The 22,744-nt window shown below is 36.4% G+C and overlaps 1 protein-coding gene and 1 pseudogene across 2 annotated transcripts; one reads left to right on the top strand and one right to left on the bottom strand.

Moving 5' to 3' along the window:
- The first annotated feature begins 11,008 nt into the window (after nucleotides 1-11,008).
- LOC110663214 (wall-associated receptor kinase-like 14) lies at nucleotides 11,009-15,782 on the top strand (annotated as a pseudogene).
- A 3,058-nt stretch (nucleotides 15,783-18,840) lies between these two features.
- Nucleotides 18,841-22,316, bottom strand: LOC110663216 (thioredoxin-like protein HCF164, chloroplastic). Of its 2 annotated transcripts, none has more exons than XM_021822469.2 (5): nucleotides 22,038-22,316; nucleotides 21,742-21,960; nucleotides 21,554-21,657; nucleotides 21,002-21,343; nucleotides 18,841-19,146 (listed from the first exon to the last, which is right to left on the bottom strand). In XM_021822469.2, exons 1-4 carry the CDS (start codon nucleotides 22,212-22,214, stop codon nucleotides 21,061-21,063), a joined length of 783 nt encoding a protein of 260 aa, XP_021678161.2. In that variant the 5' UTR covers nucleotides 22,215-22,316; the 3' UTR covers nucleotides 18,841-19,146; nucleotides 21,002-21,060. The 2 variants fall into 2 exon arrangements, with proteins under 2 accessions (XP_021678161.2, XP_021678160.2); XM_021822468.2 differs by lacking the exon at nucleotides 18,841-19,146 and adding an exon at nucleotides 19,431-19,625.
- Between the last annotated feature and the right edge of the window lie 428 nt (nucleotides 22,317-22,744).

Genomic DNA, 22,744 nt, shown 5'->3' with positions numbered 1-22,744 from the left:
AATGGGCCAAGCGCTCAACAAGAACCTCCTGTGGCCTCCGCTCCAACTCTGGGGCGGGTCATACCATCAAGGCTTGCACCTTCTTCGTGGAGAGAGACTCTCCTATAGACGAGCTACCATCGGTTCTTTGAGAATCCGACCGCAATCGCTTAGCCAAGAATATAACATTCGCCCGATTCGCACGAGCTAATCAAGTGCCACGGCGATCTTCGTGTCGATCACTCCTTTGAAGATAATCAAATGGTTATGGTGTAACAGGAACAGTTAAAGGCCGGTCTGACGTACACTCTAGACGATTTCTATAAGGAGGTCCTAAAACTTCACCGAGCGTGCATTGCTCAAATTCACCCTAACTCGTGGCGGATCTTGGTAGCCTTCCGAGGTCTATGCCGATCTACGGGAATCAGACCTACGGCTAAAGTGTTCGCCGAGCCGCATGCACTAACTCACAAAGGATGACGAACATCGGTTCTTTCAGCGAAGCCTCATTATGGCTCTTTTCCGATCTGCCCTCATCCCTTAAGAATTGGAAGAACCGTTTCTTCATTCTGAGGAGCAAAGATCCGAGCTGCTTTGAGGACTTCCCCCGTAGCTGGTGGTACCAAGGGCCCTTGCTTCCGAGGCACATTACCCTGAACCAGGAGGAAAACTTAATAGTGATGGATCTGAAGAGTCAGGCCGCCACTCAAAAGTATTCTTGTTTGGATGCGGTGACTGCCGAGCTGTACCATTGGACTATTCAATTGCTCACCGGCCAAGACCGCGAACTTCCGCTCTCGACTCGGCATTGGTATTTTCTATATCTCGTTCTCACGACCTTAGCGATCTCACTAACCTTTTCTTTGTGCAGTATGGCGGGTGGTGAGGGTTCTAGGAAGCGGAAGAAGGAAAGAGAGATCTCCTGAAAGTAAAGGAGATGAAGCGTTCAGAAATGCTTCGAACACCCGGTCATGAGCCTGGGGAGATACAAAGAGACCCGCCTCAACCTTCGGGTCCGCCGACCTCGAAGTCGTCCGATCTCCTCCTAGAACGGAAGAGCAGCCTCCACCTCTCCCAATTGTTCCAAGCACGTAAAGGGGGCCTACTCAAGCTTCCGAGGACCTCTTCTCGTGGCGCCAAATACCGATCGACTCCTTGAAGAATAACCGATCGTTAGGAGAACCCCGATTTTGCCAAAGTCCCGGGTCTACCATCTTCTTTCAGAGGATCGGACAAAGCTATCCCGAATGGTCTTGATGATATCTTGACTCGATCCATGAGCTCGAACGTGGAGTGTCCGTGAACTAGACCATGGTTCGGGAAAAGATTCTGGCTGCAAGGAGATCGGAAGAAGAATGAGGAAGTGGCTTCCTCCGATCCCAACTCTCATCCGCCGGATTATATATCTCAAGTCGAGGGACGCAAAGTTCCATGAAGACAAATGGCCGAACAGTAATCATATTTTGGCCGAGAGGGACCGTGCTCTTGGGAGGTCCAGCGCTTCACGCCAACGGCCGCCAGTCGCTCAACTTATAGAGAAACTCAAGGCGAAGTATGAGGAGCTTAAGGATTAAGAGGAGGAGATGAATGAGAGAGACGAAGTGATGGTGGCGAATAGCCGAGCCTATGTGAATGCTCACAAGGACCTCTTGGCTGAACTCTAAGCGCTACTCAAGAGGACTTCTCTGGATGGCCGACTGCCCCTCGAGGGCGACGATGAGGACAGTGAGGAGGAAGCCGAGGGTGAGAGAGAGAGTGAGCAAAATAAATCAGTGGGGTGATCCTCACCGAATAGCTTGTACAAAAAAATGAAATGAAATGGAATGTCTCTTTTGTTCAATGAATGGATGTGATCGGAAAATCTCGAATTGCCTAAGTATCTAAATGCAATTATTAATCTAAGTATAAGACATCGGAAATCAAAATAATAATGAGATCGGTGTGGAAGAAATGCTGAACGGGACTTGATTAAAATTGAAAATTTAACTTGAAAACTTAAGATCGGAACCCTCGTTAAACCGAACCAAAACTTTAGCTCTTAATCTTCCGAAAAGGAGATCGGCAATAAAACTGGTAAGAAAAGATCTAATGCTAGTTCACTTCATTTATCAACAGAGATCAGGGATATACCCGACGGTCGGAAATTCGACAGTGCGTGAGATCGGTAAATGATTTGAGAGATCGGCAGGGCTTTAACGAATGTTAGGACTTAGCATTGATTCAATTCCTTTTAAGGAGAGTTCGGAAATATGGTCATCTGGTAAAGAAAAATAAAGAGAAATCGGAAATGTCATTGGCTGGCCCAGGGAGACCTAGTGCTGGGGATCGGCTTCAAAGTCTTGTTGATTTTGGGGATCGGCCAAAATATGGTGTCGACACTTGGGATTATAAGATTATTTATTTTAGAATTGTAAACTTATTAATCTATGTATGTGGAATGAGTGGATGGATGATCATGTTGAATGAGGGAGTTTGACTCCCATTTGATCTTATATTGAGTTGTTGATGATTGTGAGGAAGAGCTGAGCTCCCCATATATTTGTATATTGTGATCACAGGTTCGGAGAGCTAAAAACTCTCCACTGGACGGTCTAGTTTATGGCCAGACTTTGTCCGGTTGATTTCTTAAAAATGGGATTGTATATAGGCTTTAAGGTTGGGCTAATGAATAGTTAGGCTTACTACGGGTTTTGGGGCCTTATGCTGACCCAAGTCTTAGTGCCAGTCCGGCCATAATTTGGGTCATGACAATAATGGTATCAGAGCTTAGGCTTGAGATTCATGGAAAAGAGTATAATTGGGAGTGTAAAAAGGGTCTTGTTAGGAGGTCACATGCGGAGTGTAGAATCCTATTTCATCTTCCTCTGTAACTCCTTGTTTCTAACTTCTGCTTTATACCTCGGGTAATATAAGAGTGCTTCAGTTAGTATATTGATTTTCGTGGAGTACATAGAGATGTGAAATAGAGTTAGCAGACATGTTGAGGTCTGCCACGGGAATACGTACTCCAAAGACTATTGTGTTTTTATCAGTATGGGGCTAACGATGTGCCTATCTAGTGTAAGATATTTAAAGGTGAGTTATGACAGCATAGCCATCTTAGATGGGAGTGAGGGTACCACTGCTAGCAGTTATCAGTGGATAGCCCAGTCAGAGTAAGTGTATAATATTAGTGAGTTTAAGAGAGATAAGAGGTTCGAGAAATCTGGTATGTGGGATGTATCATAGTAACTATACAATGTTCTCGATGTTCGTGCTATAAGTTACAGATTACAGTACCGATATGAGATTATTATATAGCGCTGCCTGTTTTCCCATGGTGCATTAGGGTGAGGGTGTTTGCAGACTGTCTCTGTTTTGGTATAGTTATGCCAGAACAGAGTTCTATTTCTGTAGAAGAGTTTGAAAGTCTTAGTTAGCAGTTTAAAGCCCTTGAGCTAGAACATTGAAGGTCACAGTTAGGCAGTAACTAGAGTCAATGACTTAGTTATCCTAACTTGAGCGCATAATTATAGCATAAGTGGCACGAGACTAGAGGTTTTCAGTATGATTGTAGTGTAATGATGACACCTACTTAGTGGGATCATCTGGTCTCCGATATGAGATCGTTGGTAGTATTGGCGTTATCGTAGACGTATTGCCTAAAGTTTAATGAAGATAACACCTCCTTTATGTGACAATGGAGTATAAGCATGGCTCTACTCCCTAAAGGAGATTGGAAGTTATAAATAATATTCGTAGCCTATGAAGTGACATTCTAGGAAAGTTTACAATATAAAAAGAGAGCAGATAACCTTGTATGATTGTGGTAATGTGGTAGAGGTAATACCTCTCTTGCAGTTAGTTATGCTATAGAGTATGGTAATGTCTTCTCAGGAGAGACAGAACAGTGCCACTAATATAATGATTTGTGGAATGATGTCCTGAATGGGACTGTAGTGTAATAGAAAATAGTGGCTTAGGTACCCTCCCTTAGGGAGAGTACAATTTTCATTGTAAGGATCATAAGAGATCAGATCATAATGGATGTAGAGCTTTGGAGTAGTAAGGGAAAAAAAGGATCCTGTAGGTTCCCTCCTTGAAGTATTAGAGGGTAGTTTATAACTAAGCAGAGGAAAGGACAATGACTGTAAGTCAACGAGAATAAGTCATAGAATGTCAGTAGATAAAAGAAATTATAGAAATGAAAATTTGGATAGTTGGTTTCAGATATAACAGGAGAGAAATTCGAATGGCAATGGAAGTGCTAATCAGAGTGGTCGAAAGATCAATTCTAAATAGTACAAAGGTGAAGATGACCTAGTAGAGACACTGAAAAGTACAGTTATCTAGCATAGCTGTTAGGTTAAAAAGAAGAATGGAACTAGGTAATAATGTAATCAATGTTTTATTTTGGATAAAATAAAAAAGATGAATTAAAGAGCAAACTGAATAGCCAAGAATAGGAAAAGATTAGGAAGAGTAGAGTCAAGATATAGAGGAGACAAAGTGTAGTTCTAGGAAAGTTAACAAGATAAACAAAATAATTAGGATGGAGAGTTTAGAAAAGGATGACATTAAGAGGACGTTTATCACAGTATAGGACCTAGAAGTGTAGAGTTCAGAGCAGGTCATAGTTGATACAATGTTGGGAGTTAGAACATGAAGCTCAGAGTTGAAGGATCTAGAATAAATTTTATATATTTTCTGTCCCCAAGGAAGAATAAGAGGCAATGTGACAAGGACCTTTTGAGTGTTAATGGTATGAGAGAAGCTAGGTGAGGTAGGTAACCAAAGTAAATAATAACCTGAGGGTATGCAATGGCAACCTGAACAGTCTTAGCAGACAAATAAGTGAAGTCAGTAGGTAGTAAGTTGAATAAAACTCAACCTAATGGATTCGAATATGCCAGATGGGAGAAAGAAATGATAGATAATGGCATAGAGGTTTACATTAGAATTCAAGATGGTGAGACCTAGAGTCTGTAATTGGAGTTAGACAAATATTTTCGATGTGACCAACAGGATAATTATGTAAGAAAACATGAATAATAGTATGATAATATATAGCATAATACTAGTAAAAGTTAAGATAGGACAAGATAGGTATAGATGTAATTATAAGATATTGAGAAGTACATGGATTAGAGGAGTGATTGTTGGTAAGATTGGAGTAGATCTGAAAGAATCTGTTAGTGCTTTATCTTCCAAAATATAACCAAGTATAAGGAGCATTGGACAAATAATTATAAGCATGGAGGATAAATAGAGAGTAAAAAAAGAAATTATAAATTCTAAGATGATATGTTAGGTAGGACAACAGTACAATAAAGGGTAGATATAATTGATATCTTGTAGTAAATCACAATAATTACAAAGAAATGGTGGAATTGAAAAGGAGACTAGGAGGTGTGAGCTAAACATTGTTTATTAAACACTAGTGTATTATAAATTGTAAGAGAAGATCTCTCCTTCTTTTCAAATTAGCTTATGTTTTGATTCTAGGAAATGGTGTTAAGAAGGGAGGTTGTGTCAAGGTGACCAATCAATTGAATTTTGATGGGCATTAATACTTACACAGCCTCATGAGGCAAAAATGATGGTAAGTGTATATATAATGTCAAGAATGAAAAAGGATCAAGAGATGTGGCTATATCAAGGAGAATGAATACGTGACATATCTTGTCGGGGATTGTGATACAATATACATTTTTCATTGCCATGTTAGTATAGGTGGGACCTATAGGTTCAAGGATACCTATCTAACCATGAAGGGCAATTCCCTATAAAGAATAGTACATAATGAAAATGTTTTGATAGACATGTTAGGAAAGAGATACAGGAAGAATCATCCATGGTGGATTGCTTAAGTTCCATAATAGGAGTTGTAGGCTAGTGCTATAGTATGATACTATATGTTGTATGTGCCAGTGGAAACCAATCGCAGAGTTAGAATTTTGAAAGTAATGGAATTAGCAAATCAAGCTAGAATTACAAATCAATAAAAAGGTTAAAGTTAACACTGATGGGATGAATATCTTCAAAGGAAAAGGCATAAGGCGAGGAAAGACAAAAGGAATGGTATGAGAGGAACACTAAGGGACATTTAGAACGAGTTATGGTAAATTAGCAGGTTGACGAAGCGATGGAGCCTTGATTCAAGTGCCAGTGTGTCAGGAAGTAAGTTAAATAGTAAGAAATCTCAAGCAGAAGTCAAGAAACTCCTTTTTCAGGAAAGGAATAGGATATTATAAGTGGTGCTGACTGGGTGACTTGAGAATACTTAAACTTTTATCAAGTCAAGAGAGAGACCCAGTTCACTTTCTGATGTCGATAGATAGTGTAAAGAATGTTTGACAATTGGATAGTATATAGTGTGCTATAGCAAGGGCAATACAAGTAAAGTGTTATCAATCATCTATGCAGACTTTGAGGAAGTATCAACTGTATGCTAAGTTTTTAAAGTGTTAGTTCTGGTTGGAGAGTATTTCATTCTTGGGACATGTGGCCTTTAGTAAAGGTATTCAAGTAGATTCCAAGAAAATTAAAGCAGTAACTGATTAGCTTAGGTCTACCAAAATCACTAAGGTACGGATTTTTCTAAGCATAGTAGGCTACTGCAGGCTTTTTGTGCAGAATTTTTCTAAAATAGCAGCTCCTTTGACCCGGTTGACTCAAAAGAATGTCCCGTTTATCTGGTTAGACGAATGTGAGGAGAACTTTTAAAAGCTTAAGGAATGTTTAACTATAGCTCTAGTGTTGACCTTGCTGGTGAGTGAAAAAGGGTATATAGTGCATTGTGATACTTCCAAAGTTGGGTTGGGGTGTATTTTAATGTAGCACGGTAAAGTAGTGGCTATTTCAAGGCAATTAAAAAGGTATGAGCAAAACTACCCTACTCATGATTTGGAGATAGCAGCTGTAGTTTTTACATTAAAGATCTAGAGACACTATCTGTATGGTGAGGTGTGCAAGATATACACTGACCATAAAAGCTTAGAGTATATTTTTCAACAGAGAGACTTAAATTTAAGGTAGAAGAGATGGATGGAGCTTCTAAAAGATTATGACTGTACCATCCAGTACAAATCCGATAAGGCGAATGTAGTGGTAGATGCCTTGAACAGGAAATCTTTTGACAACTTGACACATATATCAGCGAAAAGGAGACCGTTGATTCGAGAGTTGCATGAGTTAATGGATCAGGGTTTGTTCTTGGCCATAATAGATTCGGGTGCACTTTTAGTACATTTTAGAGTAAGGCCGGATATACGGGACAGGATTAGGGTTTCTCAGCACAGAGACCCACAATTGATGTAGACTATGGAAGAGTGCAGCAAGGGAAAATTTGTGAATTTGGATTTGACGTAGATGATGCCCTTATACAAGGCTCTAGGATATGTGTGCTAGATGTGGACAACTTCAGGAATGAGATTATACAAGAGGCACACTACATACCCTACAGTGTTTACTCAGAATCCACTAAGATGTATCATGATGTGAAAGAAAGGTACTGGTGGAATGGCATGAAGAGAGACATAGTAGATTTTGTGTCATGAAGAGAGAAATTATAGATTTTGTGTCCAAGTGCTTAACTTGTCAGAAGGTAGAATTTGAACATCAAAGGTTGTTAGAGAAGTTGCAGGAGATTCTCATTCTGGAATGAAAGTAAAAAATGGTTACTATAGACTTCGCGATTGGGTTGCCTTATACCACACGAGGACATGATTCCATGGGTAATTATGGATCGTCTAACTCAGTCGGCTAACTTCTTACCTATGCGAACCACCTATTCCATTGCACAATACATCAGGCTCTATATTTGTGAAATAGTCAGATTACATGGAGTTTCTACGTTCATAATATTTGATAGTGGGTGATTATGTGTTCTTAAAGGTCTCTCCTACGAAAGGAGTTATGAGATTTAAAAAGAAAGGCAAGTTGACACCCCGTTACATAGGACCTTTTGAGATCACGGACAGAGTGGGAGCAGTTACTTATCGGTTAGAATTGCCATCAAGCCTTTCTCATGTCCACCCAGTATTCCACATTTCCATGCTTAGGAAGTATGCTCCCGAACCTTCTCATGTGTTGCAACTAGACACAGTGAAGTTAGATGAGAATTTGACTTTTAAGGAGCAGCTAGTAACTATAGTGGACTATCAGCTGAGGCAATTTTGGTCAAAGCAGATCCTCATAGTTAAAGTTATGTAGAAGAGTCAATCAGCAGAGAAATGCACTTGGGAGTTAGAGCAGGGTATGAGCAGCAAGTATCCGTATTTGTTTAATATGTAGTTCTTTATTATTATTCTGCTTTGTGTAAAATTCAAGGACGAATTTTCTATAAGGGGAGAAGAATGTAATACCCTAAATTTTTAAATAATTATTTTGTATAATCACTTGAATATTGTCTAGTTTGACGGGCCTAGGAGGGGCCATATGATGTTGTTGCTATTATGGGCCTGAGGCCCTGTATGTTGCGTTTTGTTGAATTTTTATGCAGGGGGGTTAGGTCTAGTTATAAGGAAAACTCTATCGAAATTTCAGTAATACCTTAGGATTTATTCTTGCTTTTATAGATTAAATTAATTAGTTAATTTTGTCAGTTAATTGATAGAGGTCAACATATATGTATAGGTGAACGGTGCTGGCCAATCTTCTTCTATCCAGTCAGACTAGCTGTAGTCGGGTCATCATCTTAATGAGTAGATATTGATTTTAGTTATAATTTCAATATTATTATATTCAAAACATATTCATGCATCACTTATATATATATATATATATATATATATATATATATATATATATATATATATATATATATATATATATATATATATATATATATATATGTATGTAGTAAATATTAGGCACGCTTTATATTACATTTGTTCTTGATGATATTGCTGTGATTATTTTTTTATGGTGATTTGGAGCTCTGTGTGTGAGTGGGTGTATACGTGGTGTGTATATGGATATGAGTAGGATGGGTATATGCGGCTGGAACTTGACTTGCTAGGACCCGATCCTTTTTATGGATAAGTAGTGGTAGGCACAGCTTTAAGTTGATCTCGCTGGCAGAGGTTGAAACTAAGAGAGCTGTATAGGGGATCAGTTCCCATATATATATATGTGTGTGTGTGTGTGTGTGTGTGTTTTGTGTGTGTGTGTGTGTGTGTGTGTGTGTGTGTGTGTGTGTGTGTGTGACACACGGGTGTGTGAGTGCTTCAAATTGCTTTTGGTGTGATTATGACTTCACTTGTTTGAATTGTGTATAGGTGTTGCATTCATTCTTAGGGATACACTAGACTTAGGTGCTAATAGAAATTATATGTAAAATCAATATTTTACTCTATGAGTCGAATGCTTAGTTCTGTTTACCCATTTTTTTAAGATACAGGAGAGCTTATCCTTGAGTTTAACCTGCTTCCTACATCGCAGGTCTAGTAGCTATTATTTTTGTACTTTGTATTGTTAAATTTGAATTTTAGACCTTCGCATGTGTAGAACCATTTTACTTAGCTTGGGATTATAAGATTAATTATTTTAGAATTGTAAACTTATTAATCTATGTATGTGGAATGAGTGGATGGATGATCATGTTGGATGAGGGAGTTGGACTCCTATTTGATCTAATATTGAATTGTTGATGAATGTGAGGGAGAGCTGAGCTCCCCATATATATGTATATTATGATAACAGGTCCGGTGAGTTAAAAACTGCTTGTTGGATGGTTCAATTTATGACCGTACTTTATCCGATTGATTTCTTAAAATGGGATTGTATATGGGCTTCAAGGTTGGGCTAATAAATAGTTAGGCTTACTATGGTTTTTTTGGTGAGTTAAAAACTCCAAGTCCTAGTGCCGGTCCGACCCATAATTTGGGTCGTGGCACAATTTCACACATGAATTTTATAAAAAAAAATTTTGTGACACCTTTAAATTTAAAATATCCTATGATATACTTTAACTCTTATAAAGTAAAATTTATATATCATTAACATCTTGCATGAACTCCAATTGAAAATATTTTAATTTCACTTTTACAGGAGTTAAGATATGTTATAAGACTTTTACATGAGTTGAAGTGTGTTATGGATGTTTTAAAAGTTAAAAATATCACGAAAATTTTTTTAATAAAGTTCAAGAGTGAATTTATAAATTCAGTTAATTTATTATAATCAATGATTAGAATTTATTTATCATACATATAATAATTACATAGAATAATTGAACCCATAAAAAAACACAGAAACACATATTTATGAATTCAGATAAATTTCAATAGTCATCGTGAACTTTAGAAAATATAATAGAGTTGTTTCTAAACTTAAAAGTATAACATAAAATTCTTCAATTTTAAAATTTTACATAATAAAAACCTTTGATTCTCAATAACCAATTTATATAATTTTAGTAATGTGAATAATTCTTTCTCCTCTTTTATGTGACATGGCAAAATGATTATGATTTTTTTCATGGAGTAATCATGAAAGAATATTAGCCATATATGAAATGTTAGATGTATATCAATTAATTCAAGGAATTTTATATCATTAACATTTCTGAATTATTTAGAAAACTGGTTTTTATAAATCTGTCATTAAAAATTAAAAAAATATTTACTATATAAAATTTTAAAATTTAAAAAATTTTATATTAACTTTTAAATTTAAAGACATCTATCTTTATTACATCTTGTTAAGACAAATCTTTGAAATTTATCCTTGTGAATTCATTTATGACCGATTGGTGGCCTACCTTCGTCTTCTTATTGTTCCCTGGCCTCACATTCCTCGAAATGAAAATAAAACCAAAGGGAGTAGTTATATGCCGTCCACACACCGCAAACATTTCTTAGTCATACCTTTTATAATTGCGTACTGACTGCACACTTTCCTGTCTTCTCTACCTGTAAATTTCTTGCTTAATAGGGGTATATATGTACATTCACAATCCACTTGGTGTTCATAGTCAAAGGTATTTTGGTCATTACACGTAAAATTTGCATTTTTATTTTCCACATGTATTTTTATATTTTGCGTGTGAAAAACAATGAAAGGGCTTTTGCAGGTTGCACGAAGGTTTTGCTCGTTTGAGTCTTCATAATGATTACTGTTTGATACAGGCCAAAAATATAGGAAAAAAAGGGAAAAGAAAGAAGGAGATAGAGAGAGGGTTTTTGGGGCTTTTGAGTTTTCATTTTTATTTTGTTAAGTAGGAGGAGTTTTTAATGATACAGGCTTGAGTTGGAAATTGCAGAGGCAGAGCAATTACACAGCCATTGAAGAAAGATTCAGAGTAAAGAGGTAAAAGCTCATAAATTCTTTTTCTTTTGTTTGTGAAGGAAAATAAAAGGATGAAAAGATTTTTTTTTTAACAGTAAAAAAAAAAATAATGAACCTCTGTCCTATGAATCATTTATTGATTTCTGATAGCTACCCAACGGCACCAAAAGCCTCAGCTTTTAATTCCCTATGTATCAAATTCCCTCTGTTCGCTTTCCAACTTCCCCCGCTTTTTTACACCACCCAATAGAAAATATTTGATCTTTAACAGTTTCTTATTGTTTTGATCTGCAGAAGAAGAGTATAGGGTAAAGACAGATTAAGGTAAATGATTGAGGTCTTTTCGATCAAACCCAGAAATGATTTCTGAAGGAGCCCAGCTAGCTCTTATTATCATCACTTCAATTTTCCTGGTCACATCAACTAAAGTGCATAGTCATAACTCATCGATCCATTGCCAGAAATCTTGTGGAACCGGCGATTCAGTCAGGTGGGTTCCTTACCCATTTGGCTTCTCGGATGGATGCAGTATCCGACTGAACTGCACCCAACGGACGGGAGAAATCAAAATCGGAGATTTCCAAGTTCAAAACATAACCCCAAATGGCATCCTTATGATTCTTCCAGCAGAATGCAACCGCATTCTTGAATCGATTAAACCTCTGTTTGGCCAGTACTACGCTCCAGCTTGGAGAAACGGGCTGCTTCTGCAAAATTGCAGCAGGTCTCTGAACAATTGCCTTGTACGCACGAGTTCGTTCTCGAACCAGTTTGATATACAGAGATGCGACTCCAAAAGCGACAATATAAACTGCTATTCTCAGCAGAAATTGGGAATGGATATTTTGCGATATGAGAATTTGAGTTCAACAAATTGTGAGTTCTTGTTCTCTTCGTTTGCGGTTGGGTCATCGAATGACCTACAGCTCTCTCTCGAGTTCGAACGAATTCAGTTGGACTGGTGGCTTGAAGGGAATTGTACAGCTAACTCTTGCGCAAAAAATGGTAATTGCACGATAGTTACGCTTAGTAATGGGAAGACTGGCCACCGATGCCAGTGTAATGAAGGGTTTGCCGGAGATGGGTTCAAAGTCAAACCAGGTGATGGTGCCGAAGGTTGCCGGAGAGGTCAGTCAATTCGGTCTTTTGATTTTTTTTTTTGTATATGTATTTTATTATTTATTATATACTGTTTGTGTTTGATTTTACGTGGGTTGGGGGTCGGCATGGGTTGGCTTTGACTGGGGCAAGTGGGTACCTGAGTTGGCTAATTGGAGAAAGACACTTCAATGTAGTACCGGCCGGCCAACGGTCGTAAAGTTGAAAAAAGGATCAGGGCCATGGAATATGATCCCAAGGGCTGCCTAATCAAGGTTATGTTAAATTTTTGGTTGGGGTTATATTCTTTCATGAAATTGGCAAAGCAAGTTGTTTGTATGAGATTCTTTTAGTATTGGGTTAGGGTATTATAACTAGTGAGATTGATAGTTTATAAAGATTAGTGTTTGGATAACAGGCAGAAATAATAATCAATAACGTGCATATACAAGAAAAAAGCTAGAAGTTTGACATTTAGGGCTCTAAAACTGTGCATAAAGTAATTTTTAGACATGTTCAAAGCAAATCTAACTACATTTCACTATATTAGCCAAACAGAAGTCTGACCAAAATTAGTGCATTATACCTGCCGCAATTATGGCATGGCCTCCTGTGGCATTTGACTTTAAGCGCTAATCCAGCCAAAAACTGATCATCTTTCAAGAATTTCAATCTTTTCTTAACGACAAAGTTTAGGTGAACAGAACCATTTGATCAAAATGTGGTGTGACACCAAAGGGTCTAGTTTTTCACTTTGCAGAATCATGGAATTACTTTGTGATTATGTGTACTATGATACTGTCCATTTGAATAGAAAGATGGAGAAAATTTTTAGGCATTCATTTTTCTGTAGTTCTGCTCGTTTCCTTAAGATCAACTGTTTAGTGCGATAAAAGCGTTTATGCTTCTGCAATTCAAGATTGTGGAAACAAATTTTATTATCTAACCATTCTTGTTTGTATCTGGTTTGTCTGTCTTTTGTTTGAATTTGAAATGGTTTGAACACAAGGAGTCCAGAAATGATTGAAACTTGGAAGTGTTGTCATGCAAGGGAAAATATAGAATGTAATTGCAACATGAAATGCAAGTGTACACTGATTTATGATCACATTTAGGACTTACAGTATTGTATTTTTCAAATAGACCATTTCTTCTGATGCTTCTTTCTTTGATTGCCATATGGTCAGTTTCTGGGTGCAATGCTTCTAAGTACATGAATGGGAAATGTGGTGGAACTACTAGAGTTGGTGTTCTTGTTGGAGGTAAGTTTCTTAAACAATAGAACAGCAACAAACAAAAATTTCCCTTTCTTAAGCTGTCAAGGTCTTTGGGCCATGAGCCACAAGCCATTTGCATATTTAAATTTATTTTCTGGTGGTCTTCCACTACCTTATGCTTTCAGGTGTGCTTGTCAACTCATTAATTATCATGTAACAATTTAGATGCATATCTAGTAATTGCACAAGAATGATGCATAGACTGAGATGCATGTCTTTGAGTTAGCTGGCAGTAAATACTAGATAGTAAGAGTCTGTTTAGTTTTGCTGTTAAAGTTGTTGAGAAAAACATTTTCTTAAATATATTATTTGAAGGGTATTAAAATTGATTAAAAAATTAATTTATATTTTAGCCATAAAAATACTAAAATACAAAAATACAAAAAAAAAAAAAAATTTAATAGCATTTTTTTTTCTGAAAAGTGATTTTTGACCTTGAAACTCAATGTCAAACAGGGCCTAATTCCTTTTTTTTTTTTGGAAGCTTCTAATTTTACATATAGTTATGCTTGTGTAGAGCTGAGTGTGTTTGCTTTTATTCTAGGATTTTGCAATAATCTTGAAAATATCATACTAGTTTATTTTTTTCCTTCCCCTTTTGAATTTCTCAGTTTCTGCATTTTTATGTTATCAGGGCTTATTGCTGGAGCTTTGTTAATGGCTGGTCTGGCCCTCATCTGTTACTTTGTTCGACGGCGGTCCACTTCTTTAAGACACAGGTCAAGTGCAAAGCGACTTCTATGCGAAGCTGCAGGCAATTCTAGTGTTCCCTTTTATGCATATAAAGAAATTGAAAGAGCCACGAATTGCTTCTCAGAGAAACAAAGGCTGGGAACCGGAGCCTATGGTACAGTTTATGCAGGAAAACTCCACAATGATGATTGGGTTGCCATAAAAAAGATCCGACATAGAGACACTGATAGCATTGATCAAGTCATGAATGAAATTAAGCTCCTCTCCTCTGTTAGCCATCCAAATTTGGTCCGCCTCTTAGGTTGCTGCATAGAGGAGGGTGAACCAATCCTTGTCTATGAATTTATGCCTAATGGAACCCTGTGTCAGCATTTACAAAGAGAGAGGGGCATAGGGCTTCCTTGGACAATACGGCTCACCATTGCTGCTGAAACTGCTAATGCGATTGCCCATCTCCATTCTGCCATGAATCCACCAATTTATCACAGAGACATCAAATCTAGCAATATACTCTTGGATTACAACTATAAGTCCAAGATAGCTGACTTTGGCCTTTCTAGACTTGGCATGACTGAGTCATCTCACATCTCAACAGCCCCACAAGGGACTCCAGGCTATCTTGATCCTCAGTACCATCAATATTTTCACCTTTCTGATAAAAGTGATGTTTACAGTTTTGGAGTAGTTCTTGTAGAGATCATAACTGCACTGAAGGTAGTTGATTTTTCTCGACCTCACAGTGAGGTAAACTTGGCTGCACTGGCTATTGACAGGATTGGAAGAGGTTGTGTTGATGAGATAATAGATCCATACCTTGATCCACATAGGGATGCTTGGACATTGTCATCCATCCATAATGTGGCAGAGCTTGCATTTAGATGCCTTGCTTTTCATAGGGATATGAGGCCTACTATGATGGAAGTGGCAGAAGAGCTAGAGCTCATCAGGCTTAGTGCATGGGTTCCAAACATGTACTCGGCCTCATCAGCAGCTTCCTTTTGTTCGTCACCAGACAATGGAAGTGAGAAGTCACTAGGTGTTTCTTCAGTTAAGAAGACAGGAGTAGCGAGTTGGAGATTACTTGTTCCACAGAGGGCAGCAGATCATTTGACTTCATTGGAGGAAGTGAAGGACCCCGGTTTCTGTGCAAGATCCTTGGTTAAGTGAACAGAGCTCACCTTCTGCAAACAGCTTGTTAGGTAACGTAGCCCATTGACAAAAAGCGGGTTCATTTCAGTGCTTGACTTGAAATACTCTCTGTGAATAGAATTGATGTATCTTACAGTTCTATTACACAAGTTGCTTACAGTTATATGTCTTGTACGTATGACCTGTTGTCTCTTTCCGAATTTCATTTGCAATATGTTGACAATGTTGAAAAGAAAAAAGATGTAGAAGCCATCACTAAATAGATTCTGCAAATATTTAGCAAGAATGTGAGACTGAAATTTGTGTGCGCGTGAATGTGGATTCGTGGGTGTGAACAACCTGCATCTAAGCTGAACTTATTTTCTTTGTTCTCTATCGTGGATAGATACTTAAGTTGAAACAAAATTCTTGTAAATGATTGAATGATTCTGATTATATATCATGATAAATTTTGAAACAAAGATGTTCGGTAACGGGATAAAAAATTCTGAATTTTTCTGAATAGTGTTCTGCATTTGAATGATACTTATTCGTCGGCTTCAAGATGTTTATATGATCCTGGAGAAAATAGTCTTTGTCATTCATTACCATTTCACTAGTGAAACACACTGTTATCATAAATTAAGGATTTTCCTTTCATTCTTAACATTATAGCCTTTGACAATGAATGCTGCAAGCTCCCACAGCCTGAGCATCATCACTTTCTGTTGAATGGATCCTCTGCCTGTTTAGCTATCCAAAATCTTCTTTATATAGGAGCGTGTCATTTGATTAAAATACATATTTGAAATTTGTTAGCCATGGTTAGATTTTAAAATTGAAACATCTTTGATTTAAGAAATGGATTATTTTCTCCCCTAAATTTGCAATGGCTAAAGAGTGAGTGATGATACAGAAACATAAAGCAATCATTCGTTTTCTTTTTTGTCGTCAAAAACCAAACTATCATTTTGCTTTTTCACTTCTAGAGAAATCCTCCCTCTTATAATCATGTTGTTCTTCAAAATTTCTTGTCCTGTGTGGGCTACCAAAAATCCTCCCATCCTCTTGGATGTTTGGTAGAAAAATTTTGAAAATAAGGTACAAATTTTTAAAGTAAAAAGTAAGATTTTTAAGAAGACTGTTCGCTTATGGAAAATCATTTTTTTTTTAATTTTAATTTTCATTTTTCATAAAAAATAAGGGAACAGAAACGGAGTTAGAAAATTCTCATTGGACCAATCATAAATCATCCATCTTTTATATATATAAAAAACAAAACTATCAAACTATAAAAATTGTGTCAGCACTAAAATATTATATTAAATCATTGCATAAAATTTAAACACCCAAAAAGTCAAAAAAATAAATAAATATAAACCCCATACAAAAAAATAAATATATGATCCATTGTGGGCATGTGGCACTGCATACAAGACACCCATTGGGATGAGCTTATTGTTTACTTGTTGGATTAGAGCACAAAGCTTACTGGGCTATTAAGCAGCTGAGAACAGACATGGATAAGGCTGCTGAGAAGCGTCTAACAATTATATTGCACCCACAAAATGAGGGGAGAGCAAAAATAAAAAAAATTAAAAATTCAATCTAATTTTAAATTATGTGATAATAAATTATTAAACTGGCGTGAATTTAATTTTTAAATAATAATTACTAATCAAATTTTAATTTATAGGAATAAAAATTTAATAATTATTGAACTTTTATATTTATTTAATGACAAAAAAATAATTTTAATATTTCAATTTAATTCAAAAGAAAAATTTAAGGTGGCAATTGATAAAAATAAAACTTAATATAGTTATTTAAGTTTTTCTTTCTTATAAATATTAAGAGAGACTAATAAAAAAATTTTGAGAAATCAATTAATAAAAAAATTAAATTTTAATAATACCTTTTAAAAATTTTTAAAAAAAATTGAAAGTCAAAACTACCCCTAGTCTCCCTTATTTACTTCTCCCTGATTAAGTAGTACATGAACACGTACAAAGAAATATCATGACATTTGGGCAGCAAGGCCACCCCTAGCACCCTTTCTGCCACTGTAAAGGACTATAAAGGAAAACACAATAATATATATATATATTTTTTTTAATTTAAAAAATTAAAAATATCAATATCTTTCATAATTTAAAAAAATTATTATAAAATATATTTAAAATTTTATTTTGCTTTTAAAAAAATTTTAATAGGTCCTATTCATTTATTTTATAATAGTATAATTAATTTTTAATTTTAATTACGGAAAAGGTATAGAGCATAAAAAAAAAATCATTGTTTTCTGTTAAAAAACAAAATTTTTATTATATAAAAAAATAGAAAATAACTTTAAATTATCTTTTAAATTTTAATTAAATTTTAAAAATCTGACACATGTAAATAAGGAATTCTGTTTTTAATTTTTTTAGAAATTTTTTTTTAAATAACTATCTCAAATTTCCACGAATGAACATGCTCTGTTTTCATAAATGATTTTAAATACCTTGACTTTCCTTACCTTTACTTATTTAAAAAAAAAAAAATTGCCAAAACAAAAATATAAATAGAGTTCTTAAGCACAATATATTCACCTCCTCTCTCCATTTCTTTCTTTATATATTCTTCTCTCTCTATTCCCCTCCCTCTATTTTCATCTACTTTTCCTGTCTTCCAAACACTCGTAGATTGACTCTGACAAAGGATTCTCACAAACTATCATTTATGAAGACTTTCCTTTCAAGATTCAAAAACGAAAAAGACCTCTAAATACTGGAAAGAAATCTGTTCTGATGTGTTTATCGTGAAGTATCATGTGTTTTGAGATTGAACAAGACATTTGTTCTGGATAGGATCAACTTTTCATTATATTAATGACATTACGCAACTTTCTTCTACAAAGTTTCAGTGATGTACAGAAAAAGATTGCGGAGGAGATCCAAGTGATCAACAATTACAAGATAAAGATAAACATGATATAATTTTGTTCTTCATCTCTAAATGGAAGAAGAAGAGATATATTGTCCTTCCCTCAGAATAGATAGAAACACAGAAAAAATAGTTTCTGACTGAAAATGATAACCTGACGTAAACAATGTTGCAAAATGAAGACTTAAATAAGAGATTCAACAAGCAAGAAAGGTGGTCAGAAATCAGCAAAATGTAAAATTTAATTGGAACGCTTTGTCAATGCCACCTTGAAAGTGCTTCTACAGGATTATTATTATTATTATTATTATTATTATTATTATTATTATTATTATTTTTAAATATTTATCTAGGCTTGAGACAGAGTAATGGCTTTGCAGAATTTAGATCATCGAACCCAGTTGAGTCCGGTGAGCCCAAAAAAGGAAAGAAGAGAGAGAGAGAGAGAGAGAGAGAGAGAGACAGAGAATTTAAATCATCAACAATTATGACTTACGAAACAACTAAACCATAAAGGATTTGCAAATACCAAAAGACCCCAAATTGGTGATAGTGTGCAAGGAATATGGGGGCTGTAAGTATAAAAAAGAGTAACTGAGGCGTGCACCAGCTAACATAGGTCAATTTGCCATAGGAAATCAGTTATTGTAGGATAATCTGCATTTCATTAGAGGGAGGCTAACAACTGCGTAAATTGATATGTTCCTCTTTTTCCCAACAAAATACTTTGAATATGGAAGCTTATTTATGATAACCTGAAGTGTTCCCCTGGAATCTGCGAGGCCATAAACAAATCAAAGAAATAAGGGAACAGATGAGGGGGAGGGAAGGGTTCTCAGCAGCAGATTCCCTCTAATTTCCATAAAAAAAAAAAAGACCTAAAATACATGGGTCATTTTTTATTTTCTCTACTGGTTATACTTGATTTTAAAAAGCATATAAGCTCTACAAGACATTATCCAACGACACCCTCATCATTTTTCACATAAAGAGCCCTACTTGCATGGATGCAAAAGTTTAAGAGGTAGAGTGAAATGCAAGTGCCATTTACAGTTCATGTCAGGAATATTTATCATTTAATATTTTGTATGGAAATTTTTATAAGTTACAGAATACATGCAACACTTCCAAACAGAAACTCTACAATTGAGAAACAAATCTAACCAGTAGAAAATGTATAAGTCTGTACAAGGTAAACTGCTTCTAAGCAGATGAACAACAATGGGATCTCAAATCCAATTTAAAACATGTAACCTGCATGCAAGAGATTATCAATATTAGGTCCTGAACACATTACACTCATGACTGATCTACAATCTTACTACTTTAGGAAAACAACAAATATGCTTGAAATTCAGTGTTTGGTTCATTGGCAGCACAGGACTTTCCTATCTATCCATGATAGAGGCCGCCTCACATTGAGAAGGGCAATCCAATGAGAAACAACCATTTCACTGGAGCCACGTTTCAAGAATCAAGATAAGCGCAATGGATGATCTATAACATTCAATTCAAGACCAAAAAGAAGCAAATGCTAGATAATTTAAGAAAAAGTCTCATCATTGAAGGTGAAACCAATTCCTCCCTCTCCAATTGCACAAGTACTCGGGTTGTGAGGAATAAATTGTAATCAAGACAGTGCAAATGTGCATGTTAAATTATTATTCAAAATCTTAGTGGAATTTGAAGAGATATATTTATTCCTGAAGAGAATATTTCCTATATTTTGTATGTAACGGACTGTGGGGACGGCGATACGTAACGCCTGCAGGTGCCGCCCGTCCCACATCGGAAATGGGAGAAGGGAATCTGGGCCATATATGTGGGGGTCAGCCTAAACTGGTCAGCGCGCTTTTGGGAGCGAAACCTCCCAAGGGACAAATCCGTGAGGCCCACGGGCCAAAGCGGACAATACAATTGGTATCGAGCGGACTCTCAGTGGGTGCGAGGACGCCCCCAGCGGAAGCTGGTGGGTTGTAACGGACTGTGGGGACGGCGATACGTAACGCCTGCAGGTGCCGCCCGTCCCACATCGGAAATGGGAGAAGGGAATCTGGGCCATATATGTGGGGGTCAGCCTAAACTGGTCAGCGCGCTTTTGGGAGCGAAACCTCCCAAGGGACAAATCCGTGAGGCCCACGGGCCAAAGCGGACAATACTGACTGGGCTGGGCTGGGTCGTTACATTGTAATTGAATGGGATTCTTAATTAGATCAGGGTTTAGGAAATTAACACTACAAATATGATTCCTAATTAAATCGCCCGTGTATGTAGCCCTGAATGGAGAGAGTGAACAGTATTTTGCGTGTTTGCTTTATTTTTTGTAATTTACACGCTGCACAACAGTGCCTTGCTATTGGTATGGTCCAATCAGATTATTTGAATCAGGAAGCAACCAATGGAGCAATTAATAAGGTGATTAAAATTATTCCTAGGATTTCATTTATAGAAAAGACTTCCCTTCGGAATGAACTTGAGGCCAGGTAAACAGGGTGTATCAGGTAAACATGAATATGAATCAGAAATTCTGAAGAAAAAATGCAAAAAATGTTTTTCTTTCATAATGCTAAGAACTTGCATGAAATTAGTAGAAAATAGGAAACATTACATCAATAAGTGGGAAATATTACCTTGAACCTGTGCTTCAAGAAACAAGCTACTGGGCCACTTTTCAAAGAGTATATAGCATCTACCCATGACTTCTAGGATCAACAACTTGATGCACTTTCCTGGATTCAGTACTTGAATATTGTCCAACAACACGAGAATGAGGAACACTTGCTTCCCCATGGGCAAGAGAATCCACATTCTCAAGGAGGTATTGCCTGGGAAATCTGCCAACTACATTACCCTCTTCATTCCCGTCTTTGTCGAGGAATGCAAAGTGTGGAATACCTTCAACACCAAACTCATCAAGCTCTTGTTCCCACTTTGTGTTGTCAACATTCAGCATAACAAAATTAACACGATCCCTAAATAAGATAAAGGAAGCTGGTATTAAGAAAAATTAATAAAGCAATTAAAAAAATTTGTGCAATTTGTCAATCAACAAGGCAAAATGTTCAATGGGCTTCGCATTCCAAAGACTAAATCGATCAAATGAATATACTTTCCAGAAAAGAATCCACATAACCCAAAACTATTAGAAGATGCATAACACGAGAAAGCTTGAAGATTGTTACTTGTACTGCTGCTCAACTTTGTAAACGTCTGGAGCTAACTCCCGACACACTTCACACCAATCTGCATAGAACTCCACAACCGTGGGCTTCCCATTTGAGAGAGCCTACACAAACAACCAATTTTTTAAAAAATATAAATGAAAAGCAAGATAAGGAAGCGCTTTCACAGAGAAGGAATATATGGAGACCTCTTCGTAAGGTATAGCAGCAGCCGAGAGATCCTTTAACGAAACACCCAAATCCAGCCGTGCCGATAAGAAAAGTCCCACCGCCACAACCACAGAAACCGCTGCTATTTGCTTATTTACATCTTTATTTGGAAATTCAGGCAATCCCGATCCCGGAGACGAAGATAAACCCTCGCTTCTAGTATCAGTTACCGAAGCAGGCTCAACAAGCACCTTTCCCTGCATTGAGTTAGAGAAAATTAGAGTCCTTCACATTGGAAACTTAAAGAAAAAAAAAAAAAAGAGAAAAAGCGAACCTTTGTGGACGTTTCGGTGGGGTTGGGGTCAGTTTGGCAGGCTACTATGGTTGTGAATCGGCGAGACTTGATTTGGTAACGGAAAGAGGTTTGGATGAGCGGCGGTGGAGGTTGAGCGGCCTGAAAATATGACCGGAATCTATGGAGGCCTAAGGGATTTGAAGCCACACGAGCCATGGAGATATTTCTGAAAGAGTTTCTTTCTTGTGGTGTACTTGAGTTGAGTTGGCCACAAAAGCTAGGAAAATTACTGGTCTTTTATTTCTCAAGAGAAGAAGACGACATCTTTACTTGTAATAGATGACAATTGCAATGTGCGAGATAAAAAAACCTTGTCGTTTAACAAATCAGAAGGTTTCGCTTTGGATTGTAACACTTATCAACTAACGACAAGTCGTATTGTGAAGGATGAAAGAAACATTTTAGGTAAATAAATCATTTCTCTTTTACATCTAACAAAATTATTACGTATTATCTTTTATAATTATATAAAATTTATTTTTTATATTATAAAAAAAATTTATTTTTTTATGAGAATAAAAATATTATTTTTTAATATTCTAAAAACATTTAATAATTAATCTTTAATTAGGTTGAAGTTCAGTGTAGAATTATAGTTAATATGTAATTTGAGAAAATTCAGCTATTGTTTAAGGGAATCATTAAGTTATTTTTCAAATTTTCACAGTTTTTTTAAATTATAAAAA

Source organism: Hevea brasiliensis, chromosome 7, assembly GCF_030052815.1.
Source record: "Hevea brasiliensis isolate MT/VB/25A 57/8 chromosome 7, ASM3005281v1, whole genome shotgun sequence".
Classification (NCBI taxonomy): domain Eukaryota; kingdom Viridiplantae; phylum Streptophyta; class Magnoliopsida; order Malpighiales; family Euphorbiaceae; genus Hevea; species Hevea brasiliensis.
The sequence above is the reverse complement of the archived record's forward strand: the minus strand, read 5'-3'. Positions and strand labels throughout refer to the sequence as shown.